This window comes from Zootoca vivipara, chromosome 9, assembly GCF_963506605.1.
Source record: "Zootoca vivipara chromosome 9, rZooViv1.1, whole genome shotgun sequence".
NCBI lineage: Eukaryota > Metazoa > Chordata > Lepidosauria > Squamata > Lacertidae > Zootoca > Zootoca vivipara.
The window spans coordinates 65,531,557-65,552,086 of NC_083284.1; the positions used below are offsets into that span (position 1 = coordinate 65,531,557).

At 45.7% G+C, this 20,530-nt stretch overlaps 1 protein-coding gene across 8 annotated transcripts in view; it reads right to left on the bottom strand.

Moving 5' to 3' along the window:
- Positions 1 to 20,241, bottom strand: part of PCDH7 (protocadherin 7) — a 445,679-nt gene extending 425,438 nt beyond the window's left edge. For 5 of the 8 annotated variants that reach the window (XR_009558183.1, XM_060278933.1, XM_060278932.1 and 2 more), the window contains exon 1: positions 14,695 to 20,240. Coding sequence is in view for 7 of the 8 variants with exons in the window: in XM_060278933.1 (XP_060134916.1) it covers positions 14,695 to 17,874 (3,180 nt within the window). In the remaining variant the exon portion in view is untranslated. Of the gene's footprint in view, positions 1 to 14,694 lie in introns of all 8 variants that reach the window. The other 3 variants (XM_035113243.2, XM_060278931.1, XM_035113242.2) reach the window with 1 other exon arrangement.
- Positions 20,242 to 20,530: the final 289 nt, after the last annotated feature.

Genomic DNA, 20,530 nt, shown 5'->3' on the forward strand with positions numbered 1-20,530 from the left:
GGAACTTGGAAAAGTGAAATACTACTTGGGAATTCAAGTTGAGAGAGAAGAGGATGGATCGTTCTTACTCAGCCAAAGGCAAAAGATAACTGAACTGATTGAAAGCATGCAGATGCAGGACGCACACCCAGTTGCGACACCGATGGCCACAGACTTCTTGAAGAATCAACAAGGTTCGAAGTTGCTGCCAAACAACACGCAATACAGGTCAGCGATCGGCAAACTTTTGTATTTGGTTACCACATGCAGACCTGACCTGGCAAGTGCAGTGGGGATCCTAAGTAGGAAAGTAAGTTGTCCCACTGAGCATGATTGGGCTGGAGTTAAGAGGGTTGTTCGTTATCTAAAGGGAACCATGGACTGTAAATTAAAACTGCCAGCTGTCAGAGACCCTAAACTGCTTGGGTACACTGATGCGGATTGGGCTGGGGACAATAAGGATTATAAATCCACAAGTGGCTATGTTTTTATGTATGGGGACGGAGCTATTGCATGGGGCAGCTATAAACAGAAATGTGTAGCTTTATCGTCCACAGAATCTGAGTACATTGCGGCTTCGGAAGCTTGCAGAGAGATCCCCTGGCTGGATCAGCTCCTGAAGGACTTTGGCGTGCCAAGAACGGGGCCTGTCAGCTTGATGGAGGACAATCAGAGCAGTATGAAGCTGACACAAAGTGAAAAGTTCCTTGCACGCACCAAACACATTGGGGTCAGGTACCACTACATACGCCAGGTGATCGAGGATGGACTTGTTGAAATGTGTTACTGCAACACTGACCAGATGACTGCAGATGTCCTAACAAAGCCCCTGCCAAGAGAGAAGTTCCAGGATCTTCGTGGCAAGCTGGGACTCTTGGGTGGTTGATTAAAGTTATTTATGTATGTTTTTGTGTATGTTGTGAATTGCCTGAGAAGGGGTTTGTGGGATGCAAAGGGTTAAGTGCAGTCAAGTCACAACAATCCCTAGATAGTCCACTTGGAGGACTGAGGAGGAGGATATGACTAAGCGTAGTTTCCTCTTCCTTCACATGCAAATGAGTTGAGGAAGTGGCAGATAAATCCTGAAGGAAACAGCCATTTCCCTCTCTTGGACCAGACCTCTTGGACTACACACATCTTAGTGAGTCTCTCCCTCAAGGCCTCCAGCCTAGAGAGAGAGATGAGATGGAGTCTCACTTCTTATAAGTGAACTTCACAATGTATATATTACCTTTTAACTAAGCAAGTCTACCTCTTGAGTGTGCTGTACCTCGAGATGCTTGTAAGTAAACATCTTTTATACTTTTAAGAGCATTGTGTTGTGTCTTTTCTTTTAAGAGGGAAAAAGGGGAAATACCAGGAAAATACACTTTATTTTAGTGGCTTAAATCAAGCCTGCGCAAACGTTCTTCTGCTGTGTATTTTGAAAAAGGGGAATGTTTTACTCTGCTAAAGTTTTGTGCTTGCTAGCGCAAGCGGGGATAGGATATATTAAACAATATCTCCTCATCCACATTCCTGAACATTCCCACAGTAACAGCAAGCCAGGAGACTTGAACCTAGTCATAAAATTCTGCTTAGTCACATGTTTTCCAAACAGACAACATAATGCATCTTGAATCTGGATATTTGACTCCACAGGTGTGCTGGAGAGGAAAACATTGGATTGATTGGTTGGAATGTATTTTGCAACTTCAGGTGGAATTTGATACTTTCCATATTAACAACCTCAAATCTGATGTTTTCTTTAAAAAAAATTAATGGACGAAGACTAATGGAGGATGTTACCAGAGATTAACAGCTGTTAAGTAGCCTATATAGAAACACCTAGTTGGCTACTGTTGGAAACATGATGGTGGGCTTTGTTTACACCTGCAAGGCAGTTCTTATGCTCCTTACCTGGAGTTAGGGGTGGAGAAGTGGCTTCAAAGGCTTCTAGCTATGCACTGGATTCTAGCTGGCATCATCTGAGATTTGCCAGCTGTCAACGGCAATAGGAAATATTGTGCCCTAATAATATAATGAGGGACGCGGGTGGCACTGTGGGTTAAACCACAGAGCCTAGGGCTTGCCGATCAGAAGGTCAGCGGTTCGAATCACCGCAATGGGGTGAGCTCCCATTGCTCAGTCGCAGCTCCTGCCAACCTAGCAGTTTGAAAGCACATCAAAGTGCAAGTAGATAAATAGGTACTGCGACAGCAGGAAGGTAAACAGCGTTTCCATGTGCTGCTCTGGTTTGCCAGAAGCGGCTTTGTCATGCTGGCCACATGACCTGAAAGCTGTACGCCGGCTCCCTCGGCCAATAAAGCGAGATGAGCGCGCAACCCCAGAGTCGGTCACGACTGGACCTAATGGTCAGGGGTCCCTTTACCTTTACCTTTACCTTTAATAATGTAATGTACAATAATAATACAATTCTGTTGAGGAAAACAGCAAGGATTTGCAGTGCACATCTGAGTACAATCTGGCAGAAGAAGATAGGAACAAACAGTGGCTTGATGGATGATGGTAATAAAGACTCTAGACAGTAATGCTGATTGCCTTTTATATGCTAGTTATTGGGGGGGCATATTAGTGAACTAACCTGAACTGTGTAATTTTGAGTTTGCAAGTCACCTTTAAGGAAATTATATGGTCAATAGAAATTAAGCTGCCACTCAAACTCTTGTGCTAAAGTCAGAGTCATTCTTGTAACCCTACATTTGAACAGAGACATCGTGCTATTTCATTCAATAGTAAGCCTTTATTATTCTTTCCAGGTATTACTTTACTAGAACAGATTATAATTAAGACTAGTTTTAGTGATACCACTTCAGATCTTTACAAAATGCGAGTTCTAATGCAATGCTTCCATTCTCTGATATGTGGTATAATAAGGGGACAATATTCACTTTCCAAAAGGCTTTGTCCTCCCTCTCTCTCTCCCTCTCCCTCTCTCTCCCTTTCTATTTTCATTTTCTCATTTCCAAAAGAGAAAGAGAGAGAAATATAACAAAAAAAGATGAGGGGGGAATTAAGCTAACTTTACAGAGAAAGGAAGGGCCCATTGTTATAAACTGATGCACAACTCAGTTAAGCCGAAGCATTTCACTCCCACTGAAATCAGCTGGAAGTCTTAGAACATTCCAGTTCAAACTTCATGTTATTTGGAAGAAAGGCTAATTGATTTTTTTCAGGAACTTGCTTCCAAGTAAGGGGCAATTCTTACTTTAATTATGCAGTGCATTAGCTATTATATTGCTGCAAGATCAAGTCCCATGCCAAACCACAATCTTCGGAATTACGGAACTACATGGAAAAGACATGTGTCCCAGGAAGCCAGCCGCAGACCTAGGAAGTCACCACACCAGATAGCTACTGGGATCAGGCAGTATGGATACAACAACCATAATAAATGGGTGTTGTAAGTGGCAAAAACCATATGAGGGATTGTAGCCTCGTGCTTCTTAAATCTAAATAATTTGGCTTAGTACGGATAAACACCTAGCTGTTAAAGAACGTGAAAGGATCTATCAGTCTGATGATAGATACTACATATGAAATTATGGCTAGGTTTTGCTGTAACTCATAATAAATACAGCCCTATTGAAACATAGTATGTACATTTATGGTATAATTCACCACAAAATTCACCCGCATCCTCACTGCATTCAGTTTTCCAAATGCAGGAGAAAAATGCAAAACACATCGCAATTCAATATATGGCTTGCTAATTAGGGTATCAGAAGAAAGGTTGGTATATGCAATCATAATACAGTTCTTGGCATCCATGCTCATACCTTTTGGAAAGCAAGTGCAATGTAATTGCTAACAGTATGTTCTGAAAAGTGCCCTGGTTGAAACCAGATCTTATATGTGAGCTCATGTGGTGGCCTTGAGCAATATTTGATTCCTTTGGCCTGAACCTGAAGTCTACCATTTGAGGATTATGATTCTGAACTACCTCACAGGGTTCTTGCAAAGGTTACTGAGATGGTGCATGAGAAATACCTCGAACATTTCAGAAGTGTTATATAACTGGTGTATTATTATTATTATTATTATTATTATTATTATTATTATTATTATATCACTAGTATAAAAAGAAATGTAAAATACATCTCCAGAAGAAAAGATAATATCACGCCTAAGGAGCATCAAATATGTAAAATGCTCCATAATAAGAATGCAATTTTTATTAAATGAACCAGCAGGCTACCATCAAACCTACTGATAAAAATTAAAGTGCAAGACTATTCCAGGAGTCTCCATACTTCTGGGGCTCAGGACACATTTGAAAATCTAAGAAACTATTGAAGGTATCACAAACCTCAATTTCATGGAAGAAAAACTGATGAATATCAGAATCCAGCTACCCACACAAAAATAACACAGACAAAAAAGCAGGATGTCTAGAAGAAATTGCAAATAAATTCAAAAATTCAGGGAAACTTCAATCCAATACAAAACACTAGTATTATATTTTAAAAAGAAGAAAAGGGGGGATGTAAAAACAATAGACATAAGTCATTAATGTGTTTGTACACATGCACCCAATGTCCTGAAATCAATCACCTGGAATATAGCATTTCAAGTACACCATTTAAAAGAGTGAAGTTTTATTTTTATGTAAAAAGAATAAAACAAATAAATGAGTGGTTGTTACTCAATGCTGCCCCTGCAATCCTCTCCACTTGCCCTCCCCAGGCTTTTGTTGTTGATTTAAAAGATCAGGACATGGATCAGGGCAGGCCATGTATAGCTGGAAGGACTGGGCATTTACATCAGTGCATACTAAAATCAAATGTTCAATCTAAATTAGATTCTCTATACACATCTATTGAGATATAAGTCCCATTTGCTTAAATGGGACTGATGCCCAATCAAGCATGTATAGTGGATTGCAAATGCAATCCTATGCACTCAGTTACCTGGGAGTAAGTTCCACTGAACTCAATAGAACTTACGTCTGAGTAGACATGCATAGGTATACATTCCATACCAACATAAACCCCTGCCTTTGGTTTTACTACTTTACACCTATCACATGCAAAAGAGCCACATGTTGTCGTTGTTTTGGGGGGGGGAAACAACAACTGTATGGGGAGATAACACCCCACTACATTTTATGAGATAAACTTTAAAGCAGCCAAGATTTTATTTCAGGTCACAGAATCGCCTGCCATAAAATTAACTAGCCAAGCTATCAACAGACAGCAGGAGTACTGAGAGAGGGGTAAGGAGACACACCAAGGCTTACAAAAAAGCATTCAGGTTGAGCATAATTTTTAGTAATGGATAATTTACATAAACTTTGTTATAGTTGTATAGTAAAACAGTTCCCAGACTTTGAGCACAAATCAGGCAATATTAAGCTAGCCTATTTTAAGCCCCACTGATTTCGATGGGGTAGAGTTAGGTCTTATTGGATGACATCAAAGGTTCATCACAGGCTGACTCCCGGTGAGCATCTATATTTCTTAACAAGTCACTTGGTCTACACACTACATTATTTGAGGCATTGTCTTGCCCCATTTGACAGCTTCAGTGTGTGGAACTTGCACTGTTAGTACATATGCCAGATAACATGCACTCCGTGTTTGCTAGGAATTGAGATATGTTTTAGTGTGGCAGCACTAATCCTAGAATCCTAGAATTGTAGAGTTGGAAGGGACAATGAGGGTCATTTAGTTCATCTCCCTGCATTGCAAGAATTGCAGGAATATTTTGCCCAACCTGGGGCACAAATCCATGACCCTGAGATTAGAAGCCTCCTGCTCCACTGACTATGCTTTGTTTCAGATGCCTACAGAAAACTTTTTTATTATTATTTCAGTGAGCCTATTATATATACTGGTATAAAATCTCTTTCACTGATAATTATTTTGTGTATTTTTAAAGTTTTGCTTATTTTTAATAATTATATTATTATGTACACTGGTTAGAAATCTTTCTGAATAATCCATTTAAACATGTTTTCCCTAAACTAATAAAAACAAACACTTTCCCTCTCCATCCCTCACAATCTGCTGCTGTATGCATAACTCCTTCCTACCTCCTCTCGTTGTGTATCCCCCGCCCTCCACACATGGAAGGGATGCATGGAGCATGGGCTGGGTTGTCCCTTAGAGTTGAGTTATAAACATAACTCAAGCAGTTGAGTTATAAACATGCCACTCCTCAAAAATGCTAATTAAATACTCGACTTGCTTTGCAATTTAATATTTATTGAGCGCACCTTTAAACCTGCAAATTCACATGCAAACTTCATTGTTCTTCCTACTGAAATGTGAAATGGCATCCCTAGCCAGGGTGGCTTACGCTTCAGTTTTGGTGGCTCTGCAAACAATGTCACCCATAAAATCTCTTAAAGTTTGCGTCCTTGAAGCAAGCCTTCTTTAGTCCCATTGTAAATTTAATCTAGTACTTTAAATGCATTTGAGATTATTCAAAGCAGATGCCATGACCAATTTTTTAAAACGTCTGAATCTGTCTTGCAATTATTGCTTTTGTTCTTATTCTCAGTACACATCTAAATGTATATATGTTGCATGAAGGAATACTATGCCTGGAAAGTTTAGGTCTGTTTTTGAACACTGATTCTCCTTCTAAAACTGAGATTAGCTCCTATTCACGTCAGTGGAGATTCCAAATGCATATTGATGGAGGAATAGACTTCATTTCCTTTCTTAATAAACAATAACATTGTTTGAATGTAGGATAGCTGTATCCTCCCCATACAAAAGATTGCTTGGTATATGATAAACTGAATAAACTAACCAAACAACATACCAAGCAGATTCTAAAAAGAATTTTCTATTTATTTCTTCTTCTTCTTCTTTTTGGCAAATTGCATTCTTACAGAAGTGAAGCTTTGCAGCCCTACAGACACGATAACATTCTCCTTCCATATGAAGGATGTTTTCCAAATAGCAAAAGTGTCTGAGTCAGTCATAAAAGATAATAAACAGCTAGGCAACAATGCACTCCAAGCAGAGATGATACAGTTCATAAAGCCTTACAGTGCCTTTTTTAACAAAATGGAAGGTGGCATCTATTTTGGGGGAGAAAGCGGGGGAAAGAACCATTAAGACCATAGTTTCCCATTCACAGTTGCATGTATAGTGGCAAGAAAATTGGGTGAGGATGATAAGCAAATAAAAAACTCAATGAGTCAATTCTCCAGACAAAAGTAGTGGAGGTTACCACCTGCAAATCCTTGTGACAAATGCAGCGAAAGAACTATACTAAAAATGCCACCTTGTCTATTTCATTACCCTATTGAATTATGAAAGCAAAGGGGAATACAAAGAACACTACATAAATTTGCAACCCCTGCTACATGACATTTTAATAATTCCTGTTTATATTGATCCTGGGGAGTCCAAATAGTCTATATGGCTGAGCATTTTACAAAGACCAAAATGAAACAGCAACAATGCCAAAATCACCTCCAACCAAGTTCTCATTGGGATTCTTTTCTCTGAGAAGGGGGCAACACTCTCAGCGGTACAGCTAGGTAATTTCAGAGCCTGAATTTAATGGTCTTACAGGGACCTACTTTTGATAGCCATGTGTATGATTTCACTCATGAAGCACACCATAAACATTTGTCTACTTCCTCCACTGCAATTCCATGCATTACAATGACTTCTGCATTACGGATAAGTTACAGCAAAAAAGCAGAAGTTTGCCAATCCTGACTTAAAAGCAAGCAAACAAATAAACAAACCTCAGCATGTGCAATTTTGCATTCTAAACTTATTTAAATCATAGCACCCTCGAGAATAAGATGAAGTTTGCACTTGGTATCCTGGTATCAAACACATTTGCATAGGGATTGCATCATTTTGTTGTACAAAAGTATACTAAAAGCAAAACCATTCTAAAGTGATCATTTATAACTGTGTAGTGTGTGTGTGTGTGTGTGTGTGTGGCCCATGGAGAGGAGCATTGTTGCAAACCTGACCTCTCAGCAGCAGCAGCAGCACTCCTACATAGCAAGACACTGAGGGAGTAGGGGAGAGGTGAGGTCTGTGAGGTTGGGGCAAAATGGTGGGAAGGCTGAAATGACTTTGACAATGCATTTAAACAGCCCCCGCCACACCGCCACTGTTACTCCTTTACCAGGAAGCACAGTATGTTGCAGCCACCCTTTCTTCTGGCTGCTCCTAGAAGGATGAAATGTTTATGTAGTTGTTGGGATCCATCTGTCTTGAGAGACAATGGAGTGCACCTCTGGGAGTGAGGTTAAACTGCCTAGTGACTTTTCAAGGGTGCAAGCCTGGGCATTGTATATGGAGGTCCTGGGCTGCCCAGATGACTCCCTTCTCAGCCTCAGCATTTAGCACCAGTTTGGCTGCATGAGTTGCTGAAAGGAGGCATAGAAAAGACAGCATGCAACTGTCTTGAGGACTCCATACCAATTTTTGTAGGTTTTAATCCTTAGCCCTTTCTTCTCCTGAAGATGTTCCACAAGGCAGTGGGTATGGATATTTCCTCTGGGTTTAATCCCAAAATCCAATGGATTTCAAAATAAAACTTGAGTGCAAACAACTTTCTCTGGATTGAGGACAATGTATTTAGGATCATGAAGGATGCGTATGTTGGGCTACTCAGATTATAGGCTGGTTTGTGAAGAAGAAGAAGAAGAAGAAGAAGAAGAAGAAGAAGAAGAAGAAGAAGAAGAAGAAGAAGAAGAAGAAGAAGAAGAAGAAGAAGAAGAAGGGGGGAGATGTCACTAAAAGATCTCACATATGCAGTCATCTGTCTTCACCAAGTAATACAGTCCTGTAACCTGAGCCTGGACTTCATGACAACAGTGTTGCAGTCACTGAAAAGTATCAATTACTCATTCTAATTACATTAATGTATCTCATTCATGGTACTTCAACATAAGCACTGCTTGGATTGCCCTTTGATCTACAGTCAAAGAAGTGTTATAATCTTATCTATATGAAACAAATGTTACTTTGTGGGCCGAGTAAAGCATACAAGTGTCAGCTAAAGAAAACAAGGAGTCTCTTTCTTCTCCATACTTCAAGTCCATACTTAGGATATGATTAATACACCTAGACAATACATGATGTATTAGAAACACATACACACACATTCTTTTTCAACAAGGTGATGAACATTAATGCCATCTGGTTAAGTATTTGTGAAGATGTAAAAGCTCTGACTGATAAATCAACCAGTGCTCAAATGGCATTCTTTGAGGACTGCAAAGTTCACATACTATTTATATAACTCCCCACCTGTTAAGCTCATTATGCAAAATGGGGGGAGGGATAAGAAAATGTCATTGAGAATCAAGTCAACCAAGTAGACTTTCAATGGCTGTTTTATCCTGCATTGCACTTCACAACACTCGTGTGTGTGTGTGTGTGTGTGTGTGTGTGTGTGTGTGTGTTTTCTCCTCCACCCCCCATGCCTCAATATTGCAGAACTGCAATGTTGTTTTTTTTAATGTGTGGTGTGTTGCTGTGGTTTTATAATTTGCTGGAAGCCACCCAGAGTGGCTGGGGCAACCCAGTCAGATGGGTGGCATATTATTATTATTATTATTATTATTATTATTATTATTATTATATTGTATGGTGCTTCTCTCCTTTCCTATTGGGCTTCAAAAATCTCTTGGAGGTGTTCAGCACTTAACTGTAAACAAGATAATCTATAAATTACTCTAAGGTCAATATTGTGTTTTTTAGCAGCCTCGGTATAGATGGTGCTTGGATCAGAAGACTATAGAACAAACTTGTTCATTTAGATAGCTGAGCGTACTCTTTAATTAAACCTCCGCTTGGAAGTGTCATATGGAGGCAGTGAAAGTCAAAGCACAGAAAACTATAGGGGCATTGATGAACTTTCACTACAATAAGGGAGGGCAGCTGATCAAACCTGCCTAAAGATATTTGGTAGGAAACTGCTAACTCAAATGCAATGAAATCTGGGGCTCTGATTCAAACTCCATTAAAGTTTTGGAAACTACAAAACAATGAGTTTCTTTTTCAGAAGCTATACTCTGTATCAGGAATATCAGCAATTCTTCTCCATACAGAATTTGGTGGCCAACAATTAAGGCAAGATTGGACTGTGCCCAGTAAAGTATATTTTAAAAATTGCTACTATGCCTATTGGGCATTTTCCTGCTCTGTGTTATATAGAATTGGGTGATAACCAACTCTGGAAAGCACAAATTGTCAAGACGTTTTAGACTATTACGATTTTCCAGAACCCAGCTCTGCTTTGACTTTGAATAAGTGTCAACTAAGGGATAGGCTCTTCTGGATAGAATTCAGAAGAAACCTGCAACTAACTAGAACCACCATACTTTCCGCTTGATATCCACTCTTGAGAACAGAGCATTTTATAGCTAGTTATCTGTGTGCTGAAGAGTTGCACATACCTTTATAAATCTGCCCAATGAAAACTACAACCACAATTTGAATAATGTTATTGGACCATGGAATATTGTGTACAATATTACCAACATCCTGGTGTATTTTAAAGCAATCTTTGAAATAGGAAGTGTGTGTGTGTGTGTGTGTGTGTGTGTGTGTGTGTGTGTGTGTATTAGTACGGAGCTGTAAAGTCCATAAAGCAAATAACTATCCACCCGGTACTGTCTGGATAAAGAGCTCCCTTTTGGGTTCTCTTAAAGTCAACACAAGAAAGTAAAAGTAGAACTCAAAAGAGTTCCATCCCATTTCTGGCTTTCAGAGGTGAAATGTGTACTTTCCTCTAATGGTCTTCTCTAGTATCCTGTATCTTAAATATATATTCTGGCAAAATATTTTGCATAAACAAAATCCAATTCAAAATTGTTTTGGCACAATAACGCAAGTCAATGTACTTTTCTACACACTAAATTATTGGCACAATCTGATCTGATTAACAGCCAGCAATACTTTTACTCACATTTTTTAAATAATTTTAAGATGACCATTTAGCAATCACTATTTGATTAATTTACTTACTATCATTGCTACTAAAAGAATGGGGGGCTATTGCTTTTCACATCATAATTCAACTTTTGGTAGAAATGTCTCTCTCTCTCTCTCTCTCTCTCTCTCTCTCTCTCTCTCTCTCTGTGTGTGTGTGTGTGTGTGTGTGTGTGTGTGTGTGTTTAAGGAAAAACATAAGTTCACACAATGATTTCCAAACTGCAGTTAAATGTTCTTTCGAGGAGAAACTAACGTTGAAGTTTGGCAAAACAAAATAAAGGTCAAATGCTCTGTGTAAAAAGCAAAATTGCATACATTTTTGAATTACATCTTTCTATACACTCCTCAATATTTGGTGGGGAGGAAAACACAAACTTCTTCACATAAACTGCTTTTGTTCAGTACAAATTGCAAATAGCTCATGCAAGCTGCTTCCACCAAAATACATCATATTGTCTCCAACATAATGCAAAAAACCAAGTTGCGTATTAAAAAGGTCCACGCTAAGCAAGCTAACATATCCCACAATATCAAATTGGTTTCTGAACCAAGTTTGCACATTTAAGAATGAGATACCAAACACACACTCTCTTTTTGTCACACTAACCAGGGTGTCTGCATTTGTGACCGAGCATTGTATTTGCATTCATCAGCATGCATTTCTCTATAATGGAATTCCACACAAGATGCTATGCAGCCTGAGATAACACAATATTTACCCTAGCTTGGCTCTAACAGCACTAACTGTTAAACGGTTTGCTTTGCATACAGCCTCCCAACAAGCTAAAAGCAGAGAGAAATCACCTTAATTCAAAACAAAATAGACAGTTCTATAACAGTAGGTCGCAACCAAAGGCACGAAAATTTGTTTTTCAAATACCTATGAATGGTTCGCAGTGTGAGAAATTCAACAGTGCTTCACTTTTGGGGGTGCAGATTCAGAATCAGCCCCTTGCATCACATCTAAGTTTTAAGCTTAAAGTGCAAGTGCCACACATTTGTAGTAACCTACTTCAAAACTCCACTTGGTGGAAGGTATCACAAAACAGGTAGGGCTGTATGTAGAGTAGCGTCTTATGGGTTTGTAAGGAAGAGATAGAAGGGATAGATCTTAATCTTGATCATTTTAGCATCCCTCGCAAACAAATGAAAAAAGTGTTTCAGCAAGAGTTAATTCTCTCTTTCCTTGCATCTTTTTAATGCATGTATTGCATTGGCCCCATTAGAATTGGTGTGCTTAACATTTATATTTAGTGTCAGTTGCTTCCCAACCTCACAACTACAAAGCTGAATGGCCTATTAGATTAAAAAAAACACCCTGATTATGTAGAAAATCATACCCACTGTAATTGTAAACTGTTCTCTTTCTCGCTGCCTAGCCCTTGACAATGTTAAAAGTGTCAGAGCACAGCAGACTTCAAGGGGCCTGTTTTTGGCTGGGTGTCTACCACTAGTGGCTTGCAACAGTTTCCTCTCCAAGAGTAACCACAGTGTGAATGAAACCTTGTAATGAAAAAAAGCTGTTTGGGATTAACCAAACCCATGTGAGTGAGGACAGAGTGACAATATAGTTGGGAAATGGGGTTCACTTTCCCTTCTACATGATACAGTACTTGCTACTATCTACTTGTATGCAGGGCTTCAAATGACGAGAGCTCATTTGCTTTCGGGAAGTAGCTTCCTCTGTGGTGATATGTGAAAAAGTGTACACCCACCCAGGTTTCCGAATGCCAGGTCTTGGCATGCTTCCTGTACCTGTTAGGAGTCACGAAGAAGGGGTGGTATCAACAGGTGCTGCTTTCCTCATGAAAAGTGGTGAGAAGAAGTTGCACCTGGAAGAATGTTTCATCCACAAAAGGTATGGAAGTGTTCCCAGGATCTGGATTTGGGAACTAATCCCTTCACCTGACTGCAGCTCCCAGGGTTGTGAAGGCAGAGAGGTGTCCATACCATTACTTTCTCACTGTTGGTAGGGCAAGTGGCTGTACCTGATCCATCTAACTGATGCTTGGGATGGGGATGGGGGGGGGCACGGAGTGGAGGCTTCTTGTGTTTGTTGATTTAGCTACTTGCAGCACCAGCCCACAATAGATTCCAAACCCCCACTCGCACTCTAAATTTCACAGATTGAGAAGCACACTCCAACATCCATTGCATTCTTGCAGAGGATGCCACAGTGGAATTCTCAGATCCACATGCTCATTCAGGGATTCCTCTCAAAAGCATCTGCTGGACCCAGCAAGTAGATGGGCTGCTTGGCACTCCAACTGGCCCTGTCTGCTTTGCAGCCTTTGAATGTGTTTCTGTGTGCTTGTGTGATGTCTCCCCATCCCCCTTGTGTGCGCTCACATGTGCACATGCAATTGTAGGTAGGCACAATTGTGTGTCTGTCTCCGTTTATGGCTCTGTGCCAGTTTGGATGTGTGACTAAATGGGAGAGGGGGGAGAGGGGGTGCAGTGGAACCGAAGGCTGGAGACATCTCTGTCTCTTCTTTCGTTCCATTGTGTGTGTGTATTTGTGCTGCCTAACAGTGTGAAGGCACACTCCGATGATCATTTAAGTGAAATTAATAGTTTCCTCTTCATAGTTCAATTATCTTGGCCTACTAATAAGCAGGGTATTTCAGAAATAGCAAAAGGGGGTGGTGTTTTTTTTTTTTTTGCTCAGCAGTGCATGTTAATTGCTCTGTTCTGTATGAAATGATCATTGCTATATTTTCCTAAATGACTCTCCAAATCACTGAACCAGAATATTTTGGGTTATATATATATGATACTTTGCATATATTCCTAAATGAGAGTATGTTGGATTAGATGCAAGAGATGGGATTGTGTGTGCAGAAATTTAAGTTTCTGGCTGTGTGTGTGTGTGTGTGTGTGTATGTGTGTGAGTGTGTTGGAAAGAAAGAAAGAAAGAAAGAAAGAAAGAAAGAAAGAAAGAAAGAAAGAAAGAGCGACTATAGTGGCTGTGGTGTGTAATACAGTGGGAAAACTTGCTTAGGACAGATAGTTGTGTGATGGGTGGTGAGCCTTCAACAGCTGTAAAATATGGGAGGGGCTATGGCAGGTCTGACTATGCCTTTGAAAATCATTTAACTGAAATTATCATTTACTATTAACACATTTGGCTTTAACTATCCCATCCACTCAAGGCTGGTGTATGTAAAAGTTGAAAAAGAAAGTGATTTTTTGACCATAAATGCATGCCCATTCTTCCAATCGGCATTAGTGTTAGTGACTTTGGTTCTTTAGAGTTATAATTATTCCAGACTCATGGTATGAGAGGCACTGGGAAGCTTGTTGTGTGTAGGTGTGGACATGACTGTAAAAGGGAGGGGGAAAACAGGTGTAAATGAGAGAAGTGGCTGCATGTGTGTGTAAGTGTAGGAGGAGTAATAGCAGGTGTGTCTGAGTGGCAAGTATCCCTTCATCTAGATTTACAGTTTACTCTTAACACTTTTCAAACAGGCTGTCTGTCATTCTCACAGCCAGGGTGGATCTTCATACTAAAAGGCACCTTAACATTTGGAACAGAAATTCTGTTTGCATTGGTGCTCCTGTGATTCTTAGTTGAGGAAATGTTAATTCATAAAATATACACCTGATCCTAAAGGTAGATTCTGGCGGTGAGTGGTTGTAAAACAGGTGTGGGCTGGGGCTTGACTGCCTGTGGGAGAGGAGCAGCAGGCGAGCCTGTGCCTGTGAACAACTCTGAAGAAGGGTGTGAGCTCAACCCACCCGTCTCCCCATCCCCCACCCACCCACCCATGCATGCCTCCACCGGCCTTACCTGCTTGCTGTACTTGCTGCTGGCTTGACAGCTGTACTCGGAGCAGTGGTCCGAGCCGATGGAGATGTTGTCCCCAGCGCCTACGAAGGTGTTGGCCGGGGGCAGTTCCTGGACGGCCTGGTGTTTTTTCCCGGCGGTGGGGGACTGCGGGTGCAGCTGCACCGTGGGCAAAGGCGAGCTGGATTTGTAATGCCTGGCCAGATCCGGGCTGCCAGGCCCGCCGTTGACGGAGCGGTAGCGGCTCATGCTAGGGCTGTCCCCGGAGAGCTTCTCGTTGACGCCGTCGTAGCGCTGCCCATTGGGCTTGGAAGCCTCGACCGTGACGATGCTGCTGTAGAGGGGCTGCTTGCCTTGCTTCTTGCCTTTCTTGTCCTTCTTGGGCTTCTTGGCCTTGTCGTGCTGCTGCGGCGTGAAGAAGTCCTCGTGGTCCTTCTTGCCGGCCTCGTAGCCGCCGTGCTTGCCCTTGGAGCGGCAGTAGCGCGCCATGACGACCACCAGGATGAGCAGGACCACAGTCATGATGCCGGCCACCACGCCCACGACGATGCTGAGGCGCTGCTTGCTTAACTCGTAGCTGGGGTCGCCGGCGATGTCGTGCGCCAGCGGCGTGTGCAGGCTGCGCGCCACTTGGCTCTCCACGACGGTGGCGTTGGCCAGGCTCTCGTTGACGAAGACGTGCAGCAGCGCCGTGGTGGACTGCGGAGGCTGCCCGCTGTCGTTGACCTGCACCACCAGGCGGTGCAGGCCGTAGTGCTTGGGCGCCAGCTTGCCCACCAGAGACACGACGCCGCTCGACGGGTCGATCTCGAACAGCTTGAACGGGTTGCCGCCCACGATGCTATAGCTCAGCTCTGCGTTCTGGCCAGCGTCCGCGTCTTTGGCCTGCACCGTGGTCACCACGGAGCGCACATTGCTGGACGGCGGCAGCACCGTGTAGGAGCTGTTGGCCGGAGACGTGACCACGGGCGCGTTGTCGTTCTCATCCATGACGAACAGCGACACAGTGGCCGTGGCCGAGCGGGCCGGCTCTCCTCCATCCACGGCCTTTACCTTGAAGGTGTAGCTGGTCTGCAGCTCGCGGTCGAACGAGACCGTCGAGTAGATAGTGCCCGTGTCGTTCTCGATGGAGAAGATGCCCGGCGCGCCTTGCGCTTGGTCCCCGGGCTGTATGGAGAGGCTGAGCTGCGCGTTGCGCCCCTTGTCGGCGTCCATCACTGTCACCATGCCCACTGGGCTGTTGGGCTGCAGGTTCTCCTTGACGTAGAAGGTGAACACATCCTGCATGAAGCGCGGCTCGTTGTCGTTGCGGTCGGCCACGCGCACCACCACCGTGGTGGAGCCCTGCAGCGACGGTACCCCTTTGTCCCGGGCCGTCACCTGGAACTCGTAGGTGTCCCTCTGCTCGCGATCCAGGACGGCCTGGACTCGCACGTCCCCGGAAACGGGGTCGATGGTGAAGAGGCCTCCGGGAGACTCGGCGGAGAGCGGGGAAGGCTCCAGGGAATAGGCAATCTCGGCGTTCTTGCCACTGTCGGCGTCCGTGGCTATCACCGTGGCCACCCGCTCTCCGGGAGCGTTGTTCTCCGGGAAGGATACCTCCAGCACGGCCTGGCTGAAAACGGGCGGGTTGTCGTTGGTATCCCCGACGCGCACCAGCAGGGAGTTGTTGCTGGACAAGCTGGGGCTGCCCGAGTCCACGGCCACGATGACCACGTTGTAGTCTCGCACGGCCTCATAGTCCAGAGGCGCCGAGGTGTGCAGGAAATACTTGCGCTTGTTCTGGGGCTCCCCTTCACCTTCGCTGGCCGGCTTGAGCTGGAAAGGCACGTCGCCCACCACGGTGCAGGTCACCACGCCGTTCTCGCCCTGATCCCGGTCGGACACTTGCACCAGGGCGATGGGGGTGTCCACCAGAACGTCTTCGGCCACGCTGGCCACGCCGTCGCGCAGCGGGATGCGCCCGATCTTACGGATGTCGATGGTGGGCACGTTGTCGTTCTCGTCGCGGATGTTGAGCACCACCGTGGCCTTGTCCGTCTTGGGGGGCTGCCCGCGGTCCCTGGCCATGACGGTGAAGCGGAGCTGGTTCACTTCCTCGCGGTCGATGCGGTGCAGCACGCTGAGCCAGCCCGACGACTCGTCCAGGCGCAGCAGGCGGCGCACCGACTCGGTGGCTGCCCCGAAGACGTACTCGATCTGGCCGTTCACCCCGACGTCGGAGTCCGCCGCCCTCAGCTGCAGGATCGGGGTGCCGGGGCTGCTGTTCTCAGCCAGGTCGGCCTCGTAGACGCTCTTCTCGAAGCGGGGGCTGTTGTCGTTCACGTCGGTGATAAGCACTCGCAAGATGGCCTGCGAGGAGCGCGCCGGATCTCCGCCGTCGCGCACCCGCAGAGTCAACTCGTACGAGTCCCGCTGCTCCCGATCCAGCGCCCCTTTGACGATCAACTGGGGCTGCTTCTCGCCATCGGGGGTGTCCGCCACCTGCAGCTCAAACACGCTGCTCCGGGCCGCGCCGTCGGCCTCTTGCCTCCTCTTGCCGCCCCCGGGGTAGAGGGCGCTGTCGGAGGTGGCGGAAGCCGAACTCCCCCCGCCCCGTCGGCCCCCGTCGGGCTCTTGGAGCAGCTCGTAGCGCTCGATTCCGTTGCGCCCGAAGTCCCTGTCGGTGGCAGTGGGCAGCAGGTAGAGGGTGCCCACGGGGCGGTTCTCCTCGACGGTGAGGGTGAGCACGGGGGAGGGGAAGGTGGGGGTGTTGTCGTTGATGTCCAGGATGATCACCCGGCCTTCGAAGAGGTCCACCCAGCTCTGCGACGGGCCGATCACGGACACCTCGAAGTCCAAGAAGCACTCGTTTTCGTCGAAGATCATCTGGCACTGCGGCAGCTTCTCGCGGTCGATGCGCCTCTCGGTGGTGCTCAGCTCGCCCGTCATGTTGTCGATCTTCAGGTAGTCGGAGCCGGACTCCAGGCTGAACGTCACCTCGCCCGAGCCCGTCACGATGCCCAGGTCCGAAGCCACGTTGCCGATGCGAATGTCGGCAGGTCCTTCCTCGGCCAGCCGGTATCTTAGCACTTGCTTAGCCGCCGCCAGGCTGACCCAAAGCGGAGGCGGCAGCAAGAGCAAGAAGCAGCAGCAGCAGTAGCAGCACTGCACAAAGCCCAGGAGCGTCCGCATCTTCCACATCTTCTTGAGCACCCAATGAAAGACCCCACCACCACCACCTTCCTCTGCCCACCCGTGCCAATAAACGCCCCCCTTGGCAAGCCAACAAGAAGATGCCTCGGCGTTTGGCGGGGGGGGGGAGGATGGAGGTGATGAGGGTGGTGATCAATTATAAAATCCTCCTGCTTCTGCAGAAAACTTCGGGTCTCATCCCATCTGGCGCAAAAAAAGGGTGAAGGGGAGGAGGAGGGAGGGGATCTGGGGTTGGCTGGCGGCTCTTCCCCACCTCTCGTTCCCCCCTTCCTTTTGCAGTTGCTCTATACTCACAGTTCACCGGGCAAGTGTATTTTGCTTTTTTAAAGATTCATCTAGGCAGATAGGATGAGGGGGGGGGAGTTCCGCCTCTTCCTCCTCCTTCTCCTCCACCCCCTCCGATGGCACTGTAATCACTTTGCAAGGTTTGCAAGAAAAGCAAGAGCAGAGGCGGCAGCAGCAACGAGAGATTTGATGCAACCAACCCCTCCCCCGCCGCCTTCTTTTTTACTCCAGTCCAGTTCAATTCGCACTCTTTCCTCTCTGCCTGCCTGCCTCTTTCTAGCCGTTTGCCACCGCCGTGGAATTAGCTCTTCTGTTTCTCTCTCCCCCCTCCACTCCGCATACACACGCCGACGAAGGGGTGGGAGGGCGGGTGGAATGTAAATTGCTTCATTCAGAGAGCGCTGGTGTCCGGCGGAAAGGAAAAAGACAAGGCAGCCTCCAAATCCTCTTAGCTAAAGATGGAATGGGGGGGGGAGAGTAAAAATATCCCCAAAATAAAGAGGTGGAAAAAATATGCCCTGTCTCCAGTGATGCGACAGCTGTATAGATATTTGGGAGGATTGCTTCGTCTGCCTTGTATTACAGATCAGTTCTCAAGAAATCCCCTTTGGTTGTCAGGACAGCGCCTAAATCCATCTTTAAGAGATCGCCTCCAATGTTCAGGTCCTTCTCCAGAGAGGAGAGTTCTTCTTTAATATACTGTATATTAAAAAAACAACAACTCTGCGCAAGGTCATTGGTCACAAAACAACATGGTACAAAATCTGCAGGAGATGTTCGTCCGGAATGCAACAAGGATGGAGGGGAATGCACATAGATCTCTTTCTCTTTCCCCCCCTGTCTCGTGAGCGCGCGCGCGCGCACACATACACACACACGATACAACAGTCCCAAGTTTGTTTTTTTGCATCCGCAGTTGGTGTGCGTGTGCGTCTTACCTGCATTTACACTGCATGTGTTAGAGCAATCGGAGGGTTGCAGCACTAGGGAGAGAGATTCACAAATGAGATTGCAGTCTCTCGCTCGCTCCCTTGCTTCTTCTTTGCCGTCCCAATGCAGCGAAACCAGCGCTGAACTTCATCCCCCTTTTCCTCCCCAGTTCAAAGGTGAGCACAAAAGGTTGGCTGCCGGCTGTGTGTGTGTGTCCGAAGGCGATTATTCTAAGGCTCCCCCCTCATGGATATATACCCGAGGCAGAAGGGGGTGGGAAAAGGGAAGAGATGTAACTGGATCTTCTTCCCACGTGAATTACCACCGCCGATTCGGAATTACATCCATAGCTGCGGAATGAGGGGGGGGGGGAGAGAGAGAGAGAGAGAGAAGGGAGATCTCTTAAAAATAAAAAAAGCACCAATCCCAAAATAAATGTCCAAATGCTACGCTGGAGAAGGATTGGTTTTAATCGAAGCAGAGTCCGGGTTCAAACGAGGGACGATCCGAGTCAGTAGTAGTTTCCCTGGACCGCCACTCCGGGCGAGATCTGCAATTGTGCTTGTTTGTAAAGCCCTCTTTTCCTGGCTCGTCTCGCTCAAGTGCGGCTGCTTGGTGCAGGGAAGCTCGCTCGGCTCTTTCCTCCCTCTGACACACACACACACACGCAGAGAGAGAGAGAGAGGGCGAGCGTGACGCTTCCAGGGAAAGGGAGGGGGGAGCAGCAGAGCATCAAGTTTTGCCCGAAGTGGCTGGGAAGCTGCTGGGAAGCCTCTCTCGGTGACTCTGCGCTGCTGCTGCTGCTGCTGCTGCTGCTGCTGCTGCTGCTGCTGCAGAGCCGCCTGTGCACTGTAGGATGAGAGCGAGAGGCAGGCAGAGAAAAAGAGAGAGAGAGAGAATGGGGAGGAGTTGGGAGCCGCCGCCGAGCGCTGCACTCCAGAAAAGCCCTGCATTTACCCTCTGCCGTTGCTGCTGCTGCTGGCAAGTGGGCAAGCGGCTTCCCGCAGCGAGATCACTCGATCCCCGAGCTGGCCCGACCGGACCTTGTCGTGCCACCTCCCGACACATATTCGGGGGAACAGTCCTTCCATGGGTGCTTAAAGGAGCTTGAAAAGCATCCTTCTCTCTCTCTCTGGGTTGTCAGCGTCGCTCTTCCAGGGAAAGCTCTTGGGGTCGGGGAAGGAGCTGCGTGGTGAGATCACGTGGCTCCGAGAGTGGTCGGCTTTGGGTGCTTTTTTAACTTTTCACCGTGTGGATTTGGGTTCTTTTATGGGGGGGGCGTGTTGTATTACAGAGGCGAGCAGATGACGAGACTGCGGCGACTAGGGCGAGATCAGGCAGAGGGATCTCGAGCCTCTCTCCCCACAGTGATCCTCCTAAGATTAGGATCCCCAGAGTTGTCCCACGTTTATAAGACTCTGTGTGTGTG